Source organism: Chrysemys picta, chromosome 3, assembly GCF_011386835.1.
Source record: "Chrysemys picta bellii isolate R12L10 chromosome 3, ASM1138683v2, whole genome shotgun sequence".
NCBI classification, from domain to species: Eukaryota; Metazoa; Chordata; order Testudines; family Emydidae; genus Chrysemys; species Chrysemys picta.
Window position 1 is genome coordinate 47,412,656 of NC_088793.1, and position 20,282 is coordinate 47,432,937.

The window sequence follows — 20,282 nt, forward strand, 5'->3', positions numbered from 1 at the left end:
GAGAGGGGAGAGGCAGGGTCCAGTGCCCCTGCTCCAATGACTATTTAATGATGTATCCAAAGTGAAATAGCTTTCACGGACGTCAGCATATCCCATAGTTCAGTGCTAAGAGGTATGGGAGATGCCTGTTCAAATCCTTTCCACACATCAGGTGAGGGAAGAATTGAACCTGGATCTCCCACTTACTGGGTGAGTGCTCTAATCCCTGGGCTAAAAGTTATAAGGGAAATGACAACATAGGCAAGAGTTCCTGTTCCTGGACTGCAAACTGAGACAGGTGCCTCCTTGCAGCCCAGACTTAGGCACCTAGCTCTGTGAGAGGGGCAGGGTTTAGAATGCACCTCTCTGGTCAGCAGCTCTCATTGGGTATTTTAGATGGCTCTCAGCCTAGCATGCTGGCTTTTGTGAATTGTCTCGCTCCCCCGAGGCATTGTACAGACTAGGCACCTAACTCAAGCACTGTGGAGTCCAGTGATTTTTCAAGGGATCTAAAAGTTAGGTGTCACAGTGCTCAGTGTCCCCATGTCAAGCGGGGCTGATTCTAGGGGTGGATGCCCTGGGTGCTAACTTGCAGGGGGTGTTCAGCTGCTTTGCCACTCTGCCTTTTTTTTTTTTGTTATGCTCCACTCTGATTGGCAGGATGTGTAATTTTTCCCCCTCAGCTGACTGGGAAAATGGCAAGGGTCACTCCTGATGTCAAAGTCCTTTTGTGGATCGAGGCTTTAGTCGCTCTGTGCCTTAGTTCCCCATGTAAATAATGGGGATAATGGTACTTTTACCTCACAGAGGTATCCTGAGGATAAATATATTAAAGATTATGAGGCACTCATACTATGGTAGTGGGGGTCATGTAAGTACCTACAATAGAGTGATCCCTCTAACAAATTGGTCCCTAGGGTCTCATCTTTCAATGCTGCATAAGATTAAAAAGTTGTGAAAGATTTGTGCATCTATAAGATAGTCAGTCTGACTGTATGCAACATGTGAAACACTGTTGTGGCAGTAGAGATGGTGTCTGTAATATCCTTAGAACAGCCCCTGTATAGTCCTGACCAGAACTTGCTTTGGAGCAACCAAAGAAGAGACTGCACCCCAAGAATCCATCCTATGTATTATACTGAGTCCAACGCATTCTTGGATAAGACTATGAGATTTCAGCACCGAGAGAGCATTCTTGCAACATAACCATGCTTAGTAAAGCTTAAATAGTAGTTCTGTAGCTCAGTGCTTTGATCTAAGGAGCACTCAGTAAGCTGGAACCCAGCATTGTCGCTGAAAAACACCCATGTCCCTCACCTCCTTGTATTTCTGCTGCCTGTATTTACTAACAATGTAGCCATCGCTGGCATCTTTAAAACAATTTTCTGTAAAAAGCAGTAAGTTGCAGAGGGCTTGTGCTGTGATGTTCCCTGGTGAATGTAATCCAAGCAGGTCTCTTCATGCTGCCTCTATTTCTATTGTCAGACCAATTTTAACATTTAGTATGTTTTGTTCTAGCTGTAGGACAAAAATAGATTTTGCTCCCATTTTCACCACTGGACCCCTACAAGTGTGGGCAAATTTAAATTTACTTGCAACTAACTCTGAGGTAGTTGGCCAAGGAAATGTACATTTCTTTTTGAAACATATGTCACTCTTAAATGGTGCTTTACAAGGCTCACCCAAGGGACTCGTATTTCCAGACCATGAGCGAAGTAATTGCAAAGTTGGCAGCGTAGTGCTCCCAGGTACTGATCATACTGAAAGTGGTGTGATTGCCAACCTAGAAGTATGGAAAGGCTGAGTGAAGGGCTTGGGACTGGGAGCTTGCAGATCTGAGCAGACTTTGTGTGACTTTAGGAGAATCACTTAACTACTCCGTGCCTCAGTTTCCTCATCTGTAAAATAGGGTTAATAATACTTCCCTTCAGGCATCTTCTGAAATCCAAGTCTTTAATATTGTGATGCATTCTGAAAACATCAGATGGAAGGCACTGTATCAATACCAAGTATTAGCTATAGTAACAGTAATACTACCGACTAAGCAAATTTAGAGGATCTGGTAAAGAACACAGGAACTGCAATACGGCATCAGACCAGTGGTTCTTTTAGCCCAGTATTCGGTCTCTGGCAAGGACCTGCACTAGAAGCTTTTGAAGAAGATTTCCAGCAGAAACAGTTATAGAATAACCAGCTCAAGAGAGAGAGCTCCTTCCTCACCCTCATCAATTAGTTGTTGGCTTATGTCTGAAGCAGGAGGGTTTATAACCCGTCTTAAATATTTTTATCTTATTGAATATAAATGTGGCTATTGTTATTAATGAAACTTAGCATAGAAATCTTCAGATAGACTTGATGAATAATAAAAATAAAATTGCCAAATTATATGTTGGGGTGATAATGGGTGACAGACTAAGTAGGGAGGTTGCTGAATTAGCCAACACCTACAAAGATGACTACCACACTGGGATATATATTAGATTTATACAACATACGTGGTCATGAAAGCTGCTGCAGACCCTTATATTTCACAAACTACAATATACATTTTGAAACATTCTATAAATATACTTTATCCTGCTCTTGTAAATGTCACTAAACTCCACCCTTACTGCTGATGGTATCATTTCCATAGCAACTAAAGTACCTCATAGTAGAAAAGGCAGAGAGAATCTAATGAAAGGAAACATGCAAACAAAAGACAAATGATTAGACTGAACCTGTTTGACAGACACCAAGTATTTCATGGTGTGGAGTACTATAACATGTTTACTGCCACTTATTTTGTAATATTCTTGACCCAGGCTAGTACCAATAAAAACTTTATGGCATCTCACATCATAACATATTGTCAGGGCGTTGCTTGGAAGACTAGAGAGTAGAGATGAGCTCAAACTACAAAATTTGGATCTGGATCCCAAAACCCAAGAGTGTTTGGATCCAGGGTTTTGGTTCAGCCCATTATATTAATAGGAGCCAGCCATGAAATGTGGATCTAGATCTGAACTTCCTCAGAGTATCTGGATCCAGAGCAGTCTCTTCTAGTGATTACTGCTAAGTTCCAACTTTGTCCAGAGCTTTGAAATACAGTACACTTTGCTGTGGAATGGAGAACAATGAAACGGAATCCAAAGAGCAACAGAGATTATATAGCTGCTGAAAAGATACATGCTCCAAGGGAAGTTTAAAGAAATTTGCCAAAATTTTCAAAGTTGGTCACCTAACGGTAGGCAGCAAAACCCATATTTAGGCACCTACATACTTGGCTTGATTTTTCATGAGTGGTGCCCTCTGATAGCTCTCATTAAAATCAAGTTTGCATAATTTAAATGTGGAGTAGAATAAGGGACATACATATTCAAGGACTGTTGCAGCCTTAAATTAAAAGTAGGGCAAGTTTTGCAAAAATAAAATGGCTAAGGTTAAGAACAATTCAAGGGTGACAGGAGAGATCAGTGAGGCTCCATGAATGGACATGTCCACAAACAGGGAGTAGATACACCCCAGGGAATGATGTAGGGGATAAAATGAACTGGAATTGATTATGGCTCCCCTGTCCTGCTGCACAGGGGAGATGAGAGGCCTGCAGGGTGGCTGTGCTCCCTAAACCTGCTTATCTACCCCCTGCACAGTCTTTTATGCCCATGTAGAGTGAGGGGTAGAGGGCTGCCCAATCAGAAAAGTAGCATTTTACATCCACGTTACACAGAGCAGAGAATCAGGCCCTCTTTTACAGGTGCAGGGAAGAGGGGAAATGATAAACACGATCATCGTAAAGGATAGAGACTAAAAATCATTTCATTGTTGCAGTAATCCAGATTGGTGTATTTTCTTTCTTCTTCAAAGTCCCATTCGTTTCTTTTCGTGAGTGGCGAAGGCTGTTGATGGTGATGTGCAGAATTCATAATGAGGTAGGGATCCTCCGAAGAGAGATGGTAGAAAGAGGAAGGGATGTAGCTGCTGTTGTAATTCACATGCAATTTCCCTTCATAAAAATCATCTCCAGACAGGCCTGGATTAGGCCTGGAAGGATGGTAGCCAGCCTTTGTTGTAGGTGGTATATTGGGAACATGTTGGATACTGGAGTCCATACAGTTTTGTGAAGAAACAATTTCACAATCCAGATCAGCCAAAGATAAAGGAGAACCATTGCAACACTTGTCAGTACATGGATTCCTTTCTAGGGTAGTGTTCTTATTCCAGGGTTGTGGCTCTCCGTAGTCAGCATACATATTGCACACAGAAGGTCCAGACAGGTCTCTGCTGTCATGCTCTCTGCTGCCAATTTCTTTGCACTTCTCATAGTATTTGTTAGATCCTATGTCCTGAGAGTGTTCTGTTAGGTAAGGGGATCTTCCAAAACCATAGTTTTTGGCAAGAGACAAACAATTATTTATTATTTGCTCTTGAGGGTTTTTATCTATTAAATGTCCATTAAAACTACAGGGTGATACGTAGTTTTCCTGATTGGAAAGAAGTAAAGGCCAAGCTTCTTGACTTTGCATCTCACCTGTCAGGGACTTAAGAAAGAAAAATAAAATTTAATAATTAACTCAACAAAACAAACAAAAAAGAAAAAGAAACCCTTATAACTAACCCAGACCAATTAATACTCTTAATGTAAACAATAAAACAGGTCTAGTCCGAGTACCAAAGGTATCTGAGTTAATATTTCTTCTCTCCTTGCATTATGTTAATGTTGTGCATCGTAATGGTGAATCTTAGTAGGCTGATGGTACAGTATAAGAGAAATTTAAAATGGAAAGAAACCCATCCAAGTCTGGTGTCTCTTCCTTTGAACTTGTGTCTGTTTCTTCATAATAGAGGAGCATAATAGAGGGGCCCCAAATGATAAACAGCAAACGAAAGTCATAGTTCAGAGAAAGAAGAAGGATGGCCCTGGTTTTCAGATGATAGTCTGCAGGGCCGGCTCCAGGGTTTTTGCCGCCCCAAGCGGCGCCAAAAAAAAAAAAAAAGCCGCAATCGCGATCTGTGGCGGCAATTCGGCGGGAGGTCCTTCGCTCCGAGCGGGAGTGAGGGACTGTCTGCCGAATTGCCGCCGAATAGCTGGACGTGCCACCCCTCTCCGGAGTGGCCGCCCCAAGCACCTGCTTGGCAAGCTGGTGCCTGGAGCCGGCCCTGCTAGTCTGGGACTTTTAAGACTTGGGTTCTCTTCTCTGACACAGACTTCCCGTGTAACCTTGGGCAAGTCACACAATCACTCTGCCCTGTCTGTAAAATGGAGATAATAGTACTATATGGGTGTTGTGAAAATAAATATATTAAAGGTGGAGTGCTCAGATGCTATGCTGATGGGGGCCATATAAGTCTCACAGATAGTTCAGCCTCCAAAGTCCTTCCAAAGGCTTACTAGAAAATGTACCTTGAATTGAATACTAGAGTCTATCGAAATAATACTTATTAATGAAATTGCTGTTTTAATACATTTACTATCACAGAGGATAATTTACTTATTTTTGTGGAGATTTGCTGCAATTGGATAGGATTTTTTTTTTAAATGGTGGTTACATTTTAAGTTGATTTTTTTCACTCCAATAAATGATTCTTCAGACATTTGTAAAAGTATTTCCCCTTATTTTCAGTTGACATTTTTATTTCTTTAAAATTCAGAGCTTCACGAATGTCAGTTTCATTCAATGAAGGCGCAGCACACTGGAAGTATTCTGCTAAGCATAGTTTCTGGGTATTTTGCAATCTCTTTAAATACTCTAATTATTGGATTATAATTTTACAAGGTTTAATTCCTTGCAGAACACCTTCTTTTTATGTACATTTAATGATTAGTGCTTACAGTCCTCTGTTCTTTGTCATTTTACTTTTGCATCCTTTTAATTATTGCAACGTTATGACTAGATGGACCCAGCCGCAGTAAAATTCCCTTCACATATTTTGGAACTATCTGTATGAAGAAATTCCACTAACTGTACATTCTTTAGGGCCCAGCCCTGCCTTAGTTAAAGACCAGCTGATGCCATATGGAAAAGTTTGAAAACAGTCTATTGAAAATTATTCTATTTCTAGATCATATATTGTCTATGGTTCTCCTTCCAGGCATGATAATAATAAGACCTATTATTTGAGAGTTTTTTTGCTTCAGCAAATTATTCTTCATCTGAAGTCAAAATGTTCTGTGACCCACAACTAGTTGTTGTGGGAATTATCAATCTGTAACAAAGGATCATGATTTCAGGGAAAGAAAAAGCTGAGAAATAAATGAGCTTGAGAGAAACTGAGCCAAATTATGATTGGAGCAGTTATACTGATTTACACCAGCTGAGGATCTATCTCAAACAACATGTATTTATGGAGTCTTGGGCGCAAACTCTCATTGACTTTAATGGGAGAATAATTGAGAAGTGGACAATGGGAGTTTTGCCTGAATTAGAATATCAGGATCAGGCACACAGGAAAAATGGCAAATGGGACCCAATCTTGTTACATGGGGGAAGAACTGCACCTATGCAAATAGGGACAGACTTGAAACCATATGAGAATAGCTGTTGGCTCATTGGCTTTTTCAAAAGTTCATGTCCCCTTGTTCTTGTATCAGACATTAGCTGCCATAGCAATGCATCATGTATTCGCTATCTGTTTCCTCAGAAGTCAGTATCTCCCACGGAGAATCACTCTTGAGCTCCACTTTCTCACACCCTCCCAGCATATTTTCACTAAAAGTCACTTAGATCTTCCACATCATTGTTTCATTCTGGTTGGTTTAACCTCCGCTCAGGGCCGGCTCCAGGCACCAGCTTAACAAGCAGGTGCTTGGGGCGGCCAAGGGAGAGGGGCGGCACCTGCAGCAATTCGGGGGTGGCGGGTCCCTCACTCCCTCTAGGAGCGAAGGACCTGCTGCTGAACTGCCGCCGCCGATTGCAACTTTTTTTTTTTTTTTGCTTGGGACGGCAGACATGCTGGAGCCAGCCCTGCCTCTGCTGTTCTATCTTTGACTCATTCCTTGGACCTTCAAGGATTCTCTGATTCCCCACACATTCATACAGAACTGAGAGATCGGTGGGTAGTTAGCCCCCTCTGAAAATCATTAATACCTTCCTTCAGTAGCCAGAAGAAGCCTCAATGTCAAGCGCACCAACCTGTGGTAAGTGTCACTGTCTTCCGTCCACCAAACGGCAGATGCAGCTGGGTACTTGTGATATAAAAGTACCTGTAATGTGACCTCTCTCAAAGAATGCTGATAAATTCACACCAGGGATAGCTCGGCTGACCAACCTGATTTCCTTACTTGGGGCTGGATTAGTCATGAGATCTGTGCATGGATGCTACCCTCTGTGCGTGTGATTCTCACCCTTTCCACACAGTCAGGACAGGGAAAAGCCATCTCTGTATCATCCTCCCCTTGGCTCTGCGGAGAACTCTCCATGGGTCTAGAAATGCTCATGTGGGAAGGGGCCTAGAAAGGACTAAGCATGAAGGATGCACATTATCCCTCACCAACTGTGCGGAATTCATAGAAACTGAACTCAAGCTAAGGCGGCATTAACTTTTCTATGATGGCCCTTCAACATCATTGGTAGGACCTACATAGCAAGTGGGGAATGTCTGGCAGTACAACTCCCATTTGGCAGCTAGATGGTGGTGGAAGGGAACCTGGAGCTACTGCACAGCCTACACATGGATAATCCCATGCCTCTAGTGGATCCTTGATATCTACACGTCATGGGGATTTGCAGGTTATTTTGATAAAACTCCAGCTCATTCTGCGGGTGAGAGTCCCCACAACACAACAATCTGGAGAGAGTTCTGAGGGGAAAGCTGCAGTGACAGATGTCTCCTCTCCTGTGGGCTTTTCTAAGGGAGGGGAAAATCTGGCCATAGTGTTTATTCAGTGGTAGGCAAGCCAAGGTTGCTGACTCCCACACCCAAGGTCCAGGTAACCTGATCAGCATGGCACATAGGACAAGAAACTGTTGAGCCTTCTGTATTTTGTATATTAATAATAAAAGTTACCTCAACCTCCCGACATCTTTTTAGTCTTGGAGAGGTGGGAGAAACAGCTGTCTGTGCTTTCTGTATTGATCTTCTTGCTTCTGCTTCTAGTTTTGTTTCTGGCCTGGGGTGATCATGGGCCCCCTTAGACTTTAAAAAGGAATGGGTTAAGTTAAAGTTAAAAACAGATCCCAAGCAGTAACTTTAGGAGTTCAGCACTTACGGTACGTATTTAAAATCCACGTAGGGGCTGCGTGGCCCAGTGGGTTAGAGCCTTTCACCTCACATGGTATATTCAACTCAGCAAAACGGAATAGGGTGGTCTGCTGATGATGGACATTTGCAGAAATCACAAAACCATTGCACAACATTTACAGCTAGGGATCTTCTCAATGGAGCCCGGACTTGCAGGGTTGCTGCCAGTCAGAGCTAAGGTGTGTGGGGAAGCTTCCCTCTCTGTAGTATGTGTGAGAAGCTAGTTCCATTAGTTCTTTAATGAATGACATGTGACTGACAAAGTGGGTATTCACTCACGAAAGCTTATGCTCCAATACATCTGTTAGGCTATAAGGTGCCACGGGACTCTTTGTTGCTTCTTAACACACACATATCTTTCAAAACTAAGAATCTCTCTCTCTCTCTCTGTGTGGTGTGTGTGTGTGTGTGTGTGTGTGTGTGTGTGTGTATATATATATGGTATGATTAATCAGAAAATTAATTTCCACCTCTATTTTTTTGAGAATTAACTTGATATAAGCATGTTTGTAAATACAATATGTTAGTTATTAAAATGAAATATGTTTGGCCAGGTCCCCAGGAAGTGCAAAGACCTGGAGGAGAGGAAGGATAGTCCAGAACTTAGCCTTGGACTTAAGAGACATGGGTTCAATTCCCTATTCTGCCCCGGTTTTCCTCTGCGATCTTAGGCAAGTCACTTAGCTTCTCTGTGCCTCAATTCCCCATCTGTAAAATATGGATAATAGCACTACCTTGCCGCACAGGATAGTGTTGTCAGGACAAATATGTTAAACATTGTGAGGTGCTCAAAAACTATGGTAATGGCAGTATCAGTACTTACAAAAAACCAAAACAACCCCCCCTTCCAAATTTCCAAAAGGGTCATAGTAAAGCTTTAAAAAAAAAAAAAAATCTGTTTATACCAGTCAAGATCTGGCCCATTATCTAACTGTTGGGGCAATTGGTACTAAATGCTAAAAAAGTATAGTGTATATATGATGGGCTACCACAGACACATGCTTAAGTATGACTTCTTACTGCTCTAAGAAATCCTTATTCCTGGATGATGCATTCTGGGAAAGACGTAACAGCAAAATAGCATTTCTGAAGCTGTAAGGGTCAGGGCTTTGTCCTATACTTTAGACTATGTCTGCACTGCAGCTGGGAGAGCATCTCCCTCCCTGCTCTAGCTAGCATGCTAAAAATAGCAGTGTGGATGTTAAGTACAAGCCTGCCTGACACACACAACCCCCCCCCCCCCCCCCCAGCTCATACTCGAGTGGCTAGGCTGTGCTGACACCTGTATCATAACATCTACACTGTTATTTTTAGTGCACTGGCTCAAGCAGATCTAGGCCATGTCTGTCTACCCGGGCTGGGAAGCACACTCCCAGTTGCAGTGTAGACTTGCCCTCATAGGTATGATGCATTACAAAGTAATGATAATATAGGATTCTTATTAGGTAGGACAAATAAATGTCTTTAGCTAATTTGATTCAATACCTTTTTAAATTGGTCTGGATAAAACTGTTTTACACCAACCTGAAAAAATATGAATGGCCCTTCATGCCTCCAGAAGTTGGTGACAGGGTACCCACCATGGCCTCGACAGGAAATAAGCTTTAAAGGTCCACTGCAGTTTGGACAGCATTTCCCTGTAACAAGGATAGGAGGATACATTTGCATCTGTGCAGGGGATCTAGCAGTCAGATGAATCCAATCTGTGAGAATGGTTCATTTGGAGTGGATTGTTACCTTATGGTGCTTGTGTGCTCAAAAGATGCATTGAGTAGAGCTGTGCAAAAAATCCTTTCATACATATAGAAAATCAAACACTGGCAAAGAATGACCTTTCTCCTGTTTTATAGTTCAAGGTGACCTGCAAAGGATATTTTAAAAAAGTGTACTTTTTTGCACTTAGTTTGGTTTTTTATTGAAGTATAAAAAAAGGGCTGAAAGACTGGGCAATGAGGGTTTTGGTCTTCTGATTGTTTTTCAACTTAGAAGTAGGCCTGGTTAAAAAAATTTTGATAGACGTTTTCCACTGGAAAATGCTGATTCAATACAATAAACGTTTTGCCAAACTGCACCAATTTCATCAAAAGGTCCAATGAAAAATTATCATAAGAACATAAGAACCGCCACACTCGGTCAGATCAATGGTCCATCTAGCCCAGTATCCTGTCTTCCAACAGTGGCCAATGCCAGGTACGTCAGAGGGAATGAACAGAACAGGCAATTATCGAGTGATCCCTTGCCTGTTGTCCACTCCCAGATTCTGGCAAACAGAGCCAGGGACATTCAGAGCATGGGGTTGCATCCCTGACCATCCTGGCTAATAGACCTATCCTCCATGAACTTATCTAGTTCTTTTTTGGAACCCTGTTATAGTTTGGCCTTCACAACATCCCCTGGCAATAAGTTCCACAGGTTGACTGTGCATTCAAGTGCCTTGTTTCAACTTTATCATTTCAACTAATATAATATATTTTGAATGATAAAGTTGAAACAAAGTACTTCAACCTTATCAAAACAAAAAGTTTTGATCAGGTTATTTAGATAGTTCTGTAACCAATTATTTTGGCAATTCTATTTTGTGGGAAATTTAGAAATGTTGACTTTTCATTGCGATTTGGGATGAAAGGAAATTTTGAAATGCCAGAATTTCCTGAGGAATGGAAATGCCAAATTTCAACCAGCTCTATTTTGAAATATCAGGAATTTCAAGTCTGATCTACCCTGGTTTGGCTGGGGGACCTACGTGAGAGCTCAGGGATGTTTATTATGGACTCCAACACTTCAACTAGATTAGGCAGAATTTGATTTTTTTTTTAAATAAATTTCAATGGATAATATAAATGTTTATTTTTAAGCACTTACATTTTTTTTTATAGATTTAAATTTTCACAGTTGTGCAAAATTATCAGGGGGATAACATCACATGTAAAAATATGCTAAGTAAATATCCTTAAACCAAACTCTAGTAAGTTCTCAACCATCATTTTTCTTACTTTGCCTATCTGAAATTTTTGATTATTATGGAAGGATTTTTTTGTCAATTAATATGTGCACTGTGATATTAATGTTTACTGACATTTACCAATAAAATTTAATCCTTCCAAGTCTAAATTTAACTGAAGTCTTTAACAATAATCTTCCTTTATACAAAATGTTCATTAGTCACGGTTAACAAAACCAAACAATCATAAAGAATTTTAACAAGTCTAGCTAAAAATCTCTTCCTTTCTCAATTACTCAAGTTTTGATCACTCAGCTTTTGTGCTGTCACGTTTTCAGTAATTTTCCAGTCATCATAGAGTCTTCCAGCATAGACGGGCTGAATTTCTAACACAGACACAAGTAAAAAAACCCAAATACTTTTTCTTTAGAAAAATATTATTTCTATATCATAAAAAAATCAACTCATTTTTTTTTTCCTTTGGAGGTCACCTTTAAAGTAAAAATATTTCCTCACCTTTAAGTGAGGTTCCTGTGCAGATTAATATACTAGGAACTCATCGTACCAAGCTGGATATCAAGCCTTAGCTAAAGCAAAATAGACAGTATATGCTGATTTTTAAGACTAGCCAGGCTGCAAAAGAAAGTTTTGAGAAGCCAAATCAGTAAAAATAAAAAGGAATCAGTACTCATTAGAATTCTCTTGAAATACGCAAGTTGTATTTAATAATAGGGAATACTGTTGCAATGGCAGTGGGAAGGACTGGATGATGCAATTAGTCTTTTCCATCTCTAATTTCTTTGATATTATAATAATTTATTAACTAGGGTATTAATAAGAGAACCAGGGCAGGTGTTGCCATTTCCACATAGCTATACTTACGTTGCTGTTTTTGCCTGGCTTTATCACATATGGCTGGTCTCAGATATATCTTCCTCCCATCTGCAGCTGAGCAGTCATTGCTGCAGACCACTACCCCAAGGCAGGACTTTTTTAAGATGCGAGAGTTGTGGTTATTGGTGTTTCTCATTGCCCAGCTACTCAGGTGCCTCTGAGCATTTTTATCATCCGAGCTATAGATATGCTTTACATAGGAATCTGGCCATTCCTGAAACCAATCTGTTTGTTTCACATCCTGTTAAGAACCCAAAGAATGCCACATTTTAGCCAAGGAAAGAAAGTAGTTTCTCAATATGAGGACAATAGGCTAGATCCTTGTCACTCTGGCAGTATGTAGCAGGCCCAAATCCAGACTAGCCAGTAACAGGAGGATTCCTTCAGTATAGGCTTGGGGGATGGCTGGGGAAAGGGACTGTGCTACAGTTCCCCTTTGCTCCAATGATCTGACCACCTGCCAGAACAGCCCTTTGGCCTTCAGGCTGCTCTAACTCATTCCAGGGCCCAGCCAGGTGCAAAGCAGCCTCCAGAGTGGAAGGTGAGGTGGCAAGTGACTTTAAGCCACCTACTTTAAATGAAGTACCCTACACAGCCATCAAACCAGCAATTATTAGCTGGTTAATTTCTTGTATGCTCCAGGGCCTACTTCACCATTACTATTATTAAAGATGGGCCTGTGCTGCAAAGTTTGGAAGTGGAGACAAGCGTTTGGTTTGGGTTTGGGTTTGCCCCCCAAATACAGCATTTCAGTCAGACCTTATTTTTCTATTAGCGGTTGAGCCAAAATCTATATTGTAACCAACACATATAAAAACTACACAAACAGAATGACATTTTAGCAAGGGGCCAGCCAGACAATGGCTACAGTTAGTAAAAGAAGGAAATGTAAATAGGTTATAAAGAACCAAACAAACACTCTGATGCCTTAATGGGAAATAGATTGGTGACAACATGAATCTAGTCTCAGCAAAGCACTGGGTTTTTTTCTTGAGCGTAATGAAAGCAAAGAAAGGAGAAAAGGTCAAAGGAGACTGAGATCCACAAAAGCAGTACAGAAGCACCTTGCTAATTTGCACTGGCTGGGAGAGCTATTGTGAGAGACTAGCACCAGGGATATTTCCTTGCCATCCCTGTGAAAAACTACCCAAGTTTGACAAGTTCTGTTCCTTTGAAAAATCTTGATTCTAGACCTGGACAGAAATTTTCTGAGAAATCTGAGTTTAATCAGCTCAGCAGAGCAAAACATTTCACTGACTCTATTACAGATTTGATGAAACTTTACTCAAAACCTGGTTTCCTGGCTGGCTGCTGGGGAGCCCATGTTCTGGGGCAGCCCCACCATGCAGACTGCCCTGTGCTGGGGATTGCAGGGTTTCCAGGCTCCCCTTTCCACAGAGAGCCTGGCAGCTCCAGAAGCCCCAAGCACAAAAGCCCAGGAGCCCTGAGCCTAGCACCCCCACCTGGAGCTCTCAGGGCTGTTATGCTCCCCCCATTTGCAGCAGCACTGCCCATCTCTCTGCCTTGGAGCAGGAAGCATAGAACTCTGCAAGCCTGAGCTCCAGCTCGGGATCTAGGACAACCCCATCATGGCAGGTTTCAAGGTGCCCTGACTCTAGAGACAGCTCAGCTAGCAGATTCAGAGCCTGGAAGCCCGTGAACCCCACTCAAGGTAAGTTAATCTACTCCTGTTTCAAAGTCAGGTACGTCAAAGCTCACTATAGAACTTTTAGTGTGCAGTAGCAGGGTTCATATGGACACTTAGTGTGCCGCAGGCTCATTTGGGGTGGGTTTATACCCCAGCTTTTTGTGAATTATATATTGTGTAGATAAGTTCTCAGGTCTTCCAGGCTGCCTGCTGCAGAATTGGGTACCTGAAAGTCCTGCGTCAGGCTTCCAGTGTTCATGGCTGCCGCTGGGCAGCTCTTCCATACAGACAACTTCATGCTGGGGGGCCCAAGGTTTTCAGATTCCCAGGCCAGCTGGCTCCTTGGTCTATCGGACACCTGAGTAGGTAGCCAGGGTGCCAACTGGCCCAGGAATCTGGAATCCCTGGGGTCCCCAGCACTGTGACAATCTACATGGTGGTGCTGCCCTGGACCAGCAGACCCTGGGAGCCCAGACAGCTGCTGAATAAAAGTGAGATTCTGCTGCTAATAGCAGTGAAACTGACAAGAATGTCAATTTCACATATTTAATTTTGAAAATATTATGGTTCGGTGCTTCCAAAATGAAATTTTTCAGGTTTTGTGGATGCAAAAAGAATTTGGTATAATTGTTTTTGATTCAGTTCAGAACAAAAAACAAATTGCAAAATACCAAAATTTTTTGGGAACTGAAAATCCTGAGTTATGGCCAGCTCTACTCAGTTCACACATGCTCAGTAGAGACTTGTTAGAGTTTGGCAGCTAAATTCTCTGAAGATTTAATCCTCACTGTGTATGTTCCAGCCCAGGAATCCAATGGCTGATAAAAACTCTCCCAGAAATCACTGCTTCCAGCTGCTGGGAGCTGCTGTGGCTCCAGGCTTGGGAACTGAGAACAGGGAGACCATTTCTTCTATGCTCTCTGTGCTCCATCTGCTGGCTCCTAGGCAGTGTGGAGGTCAAATCTGCCTGATTCGAATGCAGATCGGACAAGAGACGGACCTACAGGAGGAGGGCCAGTGGCGGCAGTAGATTTGGACAAGGAGCCTTTGGTGTGGAAGGGGGACTGAGACAAGGAGCCTGGGTCGGGAGGGTGATTGTGAGTGGGAGCCAAGGTGGGGAGACAGATTGGATGAGGAGTTGAGGTTGCGTTTGTGTGGGACTGAGTTGGCTTGATAAGGAGACTGGGTCAAAGAGCCTAGCGAATATCAGGATGAGAAGCTCAGGAAGGGAGATCGAGACTTGATGCTGATATAGTGGAAGATTGGGACTCAGAAGGGGAGCATCAGGAGGGAAACTGGGACTGGGATAAAGAGCTTGGGGGTCACCATTCATCAGCTGTCAACACATATCTCTTATACCTCCAGCCAAAGTGTGCATCTCATGCCCTACTAGTAGCTGGTCCACATACAGGATGACAACCAGCTAGTGTCCTCTGTTACTCTGTTAGCTCAAGTTGCAGAGGCTTGGGTCTAAATGTTCCAACAGTGCTGATGACCCATGTTAGTGTCAAGATGTTGCCACTTACTGGAGTTTCACTTTTTTCAGTTTGCTTTTTTAAAAAACCTAGAAAACTACACACATACAAAACTACATTAAAAGAACTTTAAGGCTGCAAAGTTTCTGGGTACCTAGCTTGAATCTGGGCTCTGATTTGCAGAAGTGTTAAGAACTCACATCTGCAACTGAAAGCAGTGGCAGCTGTGCTTTTTGAAAATATAAAATGCTATATAATGCAAAGTACTCTGAAAAATTAAATCGTAGGTATCGCAAATTGGACACCCAAAGTTACTGGGCACTTTTGGCCTTAATCTCTGTGCCTCAGGTACCATCTGTAAAATGGGATAAAATACCATCCACTCGCCTCACAGTGCTGTTGTTAAAAAAATTCACTGGTGTTTGTGCAGCACTCATATTATAGTCCTACACCCATGAGAAAATTAATGATTGTGTGTTCAAAGCACATTTGAATGATATGCAGTAAATAAGACATTCAAGAGAGGACAAAATAAAATATTGAATAGCTGCATCATCCAACTAGTGAACTAGAAAGCTAGTGAAACTATAGTATCACTATTACTTCTAACACATAGACAGCTCTTTCAGGTGTATAATTCAAGGATAAATGTATGAATGCTTAAATGTTTTACTGAATAATTTTCTAGCTGTTCAACAAAATGTCTCATTTTGCCATCTACACCAGGGATACCAGGAAAGTGGCAAACAAGGAAAGATGATAAAATATGGATGTTTCAGAAGGTATTCCATGATTGGCTGAACTTTTAAAATACCTTCTAAAACAAACACACGTACCTGAGGCAGTTTGATGTCATTGATATCCCAGCTTGTCATTTCTCCACTTTGAGAAGTAGAGTCCTCCTGGTCCATAATATCATCTGCAGCTTTCAGCATTTCTGAATTCCTTCCCAAACTTAGCAAGCAAATCTCCACTGCCTTCTTTTGAAGTTAACTAGCTGTCACCACTCTCAGGCAGTTTACAATGAGGAACCTGTTTCCTGAAGCTAAACGATAGAGAGGCTGCCCATTAAAGATAAAAATCAGTGTTCTTCTGCCAGAAAAACTTGTTCCATTAAAAGTTTTGCAAGCAGACAAAGCAATGGAAAATATAGCTTAGAGATAGAATGTGATCTGAAGGAGGCATCATTAACTGAAAGCACACCAAGAGTTTATTGACGGTTTTGTTTTGCTCATTCTCCTTTCAGACCAAATTTATGTTCATGTAACTCCACTCCCATACCTCTTTGTAAGTGAGATCAGAATCAGGCCCTATATTTTCAGAGCCAAAATGACTGAGAAGCTCAGCACTTGCTAAGGCCTCTTTTTTCTTGTTGGTTACACAATAGGATTTTCTCATACTGTGCATTACAAAGGTAAGGTGCAATAGGTGACTCTGTCATGGCTAGGTGACCAGATGTCCCGATTTTATAGGGACAGTCCCGATATTTGGGACTCTGTCTTATATAGGCGCCTATTGCCCCCCACCCCCGTCCCGATTTTTCACACTAGTCATGTCATTTAAATTGAAATGGTTCTCGTCATTTCAAAAATTGCACGCACCTCTGAGACCCCATCAGTTACAAAAAGGGATGGAACTGGGCAGGCTTCATGCATTTTCCTATCTCAACTAGCAGACAAACAGAAGAAAATTTGGTATGTTAGTTAAAAATTATTGTGGGCATCCCATACACTTCACATGTCATTCCTTATGCTTTCCAGTCATAATTTCAGTATCAGCTAAGCATAGCACTACAACAGCAGTGTGCACACGCATAAAAAAGTTCTTTTTTTCTTGAGTGAAATCATTATTATTTCTGAGAGAGAAGGTAAATCTGAAAAGTATCAGCTGGATCTTCAGTGGAGTTACTTTGATTTACACCAGCTAAGGATCAGATGCAGCGCGCTGAGTGGTCAAATATATAACATATATAGCATCATAATGTATTAGGCAGTTTGTCCAGTAACTGGAATAGGGAACTGGGAGCCATTATTTTATTATTATTGGCTATGCAAGTGACAAGATCTTGGAGAGATGCTTCTGTTTAGTCTGATAATACTTCACAGGATTGTTATGAGGCTCAGTGAACATTTGTAAACCATGTTGAGATCCATGGATGAAAGGTACCATAAACAGTATATTCAAAGTATTACTCCCCAATAAGTAAATCAGAACATATCAATGGTAAAACAATAAAGGAATTGCAGAGTACTGCAGTGATCAGATATTCAGAGCAAAATGCGTGCAGAAAGACACTGAACATGACACTTGGGATTTAACATTAATTGCTTAGTGATCTGAATTGGCAATTTAATTCTTACTAGGCAACTAAGTCATTTTTGCTCCTGAAAATATGTTATCAGAATGATCTTATTCCAGGAAAAGCTGCTTTACTACATAGAACATACATAAGGCTATAAAAAACATCAGGTCTTCATATACTCTCATGTTACACCATGAGGGCTAAAATAGTCACCGCTGCAGACAGGGACAGTAACATTAGAACAGACAATCTAAAATGTAAGTTGCATTGGAAAGCTGTGTTGAATTTATTAAACAAATTACCCTGGAATATTAAATGACCTGTTATATAATTCAGAAAGACATTCCAAATCTTTTTTCAATTACTTTTCAAAATGAACTGGCTTGAAAATTGATTTTTAATTCCTTTCTTCATAAGAATTAATCATTCACAATTTATAGTGGAGCATTTTCCTTTTATATTGGCTTGCCAAAGAAAAAAGCATAATTAAACATTACTTTAAAATTCAGTGAATGACAAACGATGGCTGGTTAATACAGCATAGAAGACAGTTGCAGAGAACCATGTTTGTACAATTAGGTGTTGGTATGGACTGAAATACTTGCAATATAGTATCTAGTATACAAAAGTTCTAGTAATTGAATTGCACGGTGGCTTTCAAATTATTTTGATTGCTATTTGTTTATCTTCTTACTGGAGTATATCAACTTTACAAAATCTAAATTTTACTTTATGGCAAATAAGTTTGTATCCTTCTGGTTTTTTTTAAAGCAATCCTCTTAGTCAACCACCAGTTAGGACTTCTATGGCAATCTTACCTCCTTAATGTCTTATGTGGATGAAACTGATGTAGTGTCATCTGAATGAAGAGATTCTTTGAGGGCAGAGCTCTCAGGCTTCAATCACTTACTAAGTCTCAGTAGCTGTACTCTATTCCATGATCAGATACTATATGCTAATGTACTCTGGCTGCTATCCAATCAAAACTTAGATGTTCACAGCCAGAGACAGGTAAGAAAACTTGTAAAGAGTCCTATACATTAACTCATTTACAGCATTAGTAGGATGGGAGGTTGGGATCTGACTTCCAGCTCATATTGTTCCTCACATAAATTGTTCCACATTCCCTTAAATATTCAGATAGTCAGTCTGTTTTTGTGTGTGATAGAATGCCAACAGTAAGGTAGCAAAATTTGCAGATGACAAAGTTATTCAGGTTTCAGGTTAGTCAAGACCAGAGAGGATTGTGTTGAAATTCAGAGGAAGGTGAATGGATGACACAATGGCAAATTAAGTTTAATGTTGATAAATAAAGTAATTCACATTGCAGGGAAATATCTAAATATTTAATATACACACCTTACAGGGTTCTAAATTAACGGTATCAGCTCAGGAAAGGGACTAGAGGATCACTGTGAACAGCTCAGTGATGACTTCTGTTCAACAGTCAAAAAAGCAAACAAGATGTGAGGATACATAAGGAATGGGGTGAAGAATAATACAGAAAATATTATAATGCCATTGTATAAACCAATGCTGCGGTCTCATCTAGAATACTGTGTAGTACTGGTTTCATCTCAAAAAGGATATTGTATAATGAGGAGAGGTTCAGAAAAATAAAACAAATAGGGGCACGGGAAAACTCTCTTCATAAAAGATTGGAAAAACTGGGATTGTTTATTTCAGCAAGGAGATGAATAAGAGGGGATATAATAAAAGTGTATAAAATAGTGAAAAGTAAAGCGACATTAGAACAGAAGTTCCCAGTCTCTCTTACAACTCAAGAACAAGAGGACATTCAATGAAATTAAACACGATAAATTCAAAAATTGAGAAAAGGAAATACTTTTTCGTGCAATGCATAATTAGACTGGAACTCATTGCTACAGGATGTTGTTGAGATGAAAAATGTAGCAAGATTTTAAAAGGGAATGAATATGGCTAACAATAACCAGTGTTATAATAGTTAATATGAACATCTGTGGAACATCTAAGAGAAGCTAACAGACATTTTGGAAGAGATATTTAAACCTCGTGGTTCAGTGTTTAAGCCAATCTTTAACTCCTAAAGGAGCTTTCTTGTATCTGCCTCTGAACTATCTGGCCACTGTTGGAGACAGGACAGTGGATTAGATGGACCTTGAGTCTGATTCAGACTGGCAACTCCTATGTTACTACATACACACTAATTCAATGCAATTTGTGTTTCATTGTTTGGAAGGACACTCTTTAAACCCATAGCCACAGCAAATCTCAGGGTGATGGGGTGATGTCATGATAGAGGGTCTACTACCGACAACCAAATCAGGAAGAGGTGGGGGATGAGGCATTTCTAGAACAAATAACAAATACCGAAAACATAAGAGTTGGTAGCAGTGCGGGACTTTAACTATCCAGATATCTGTTGGAAAACTAATATAACAAAACACAAAATGTCCAATAAGTTCTTGGAATGTATTGGGGGCAACTTTTTGTTTCAGGAAGTGGAGGAAGTAACCAGAGGGACAGCCATTTTAGACTTGATTCTGACCAACAGGAGGGAATTAAAGGCAAGTGTGAAACTGGAAGGCAATTTGGGTGAAAGTGATCATGAAATAATAGATTTCATGAGTCCAAGGAAAGGAAAGAGAATAAGAACAACGGACTTAAAAAAACAATTCCTGAAACTCAGAGAACTGATAGATTGTCTTCCCATGGGACTTTATCTAAGAGATACACGAGTTCAGGAGAACTGGCAGTTTCTTAAGGAGACGATATAAAAAGTACAACTCAACTATTCTGATGTGAAAAAAGGAAGAATAGTAAAGGGCCAATATGGCTCTA

The 20,282-nt window shown here is 40.8% G+C and overlaps 1 protein-coding gene across 1 annotated transcript; it reads right to left on the reverse strand.

Annotated features, from left to right (window-relative positions):
• Positions 1–1,563: 1,563 nt before the first annotated feature.
• On the reverse strand, positions 1,564–18,360 carry GCM1 (glial cells missing transcription factor 1). The gene is made up of 6 exons (XM_005300221.4): positions 18,278–18,360; positions 15,994–16,202; positions 12,023–12,275; positions 9,724–9,836; positions 7,966–8,094; positions 1,564–4,499 (listed from the first exon to the last, which is right to left on the reverse strand). The coding sequence occupies exons 2-6, from the start codon at positions 16,090–16,092 to the stop codon at positions 3,747–3,749; spliced, it is 1,347 nt and encodes a 448-aa protein (XP_005300278.1). The 5' UTR covers positions 16,093–16,202; positions 18,278–18,360; the 3' UTR covers positions 1,564–3,746.
• Positions 18,361–20,282: the final 1,922 nt, after the last annotated feature.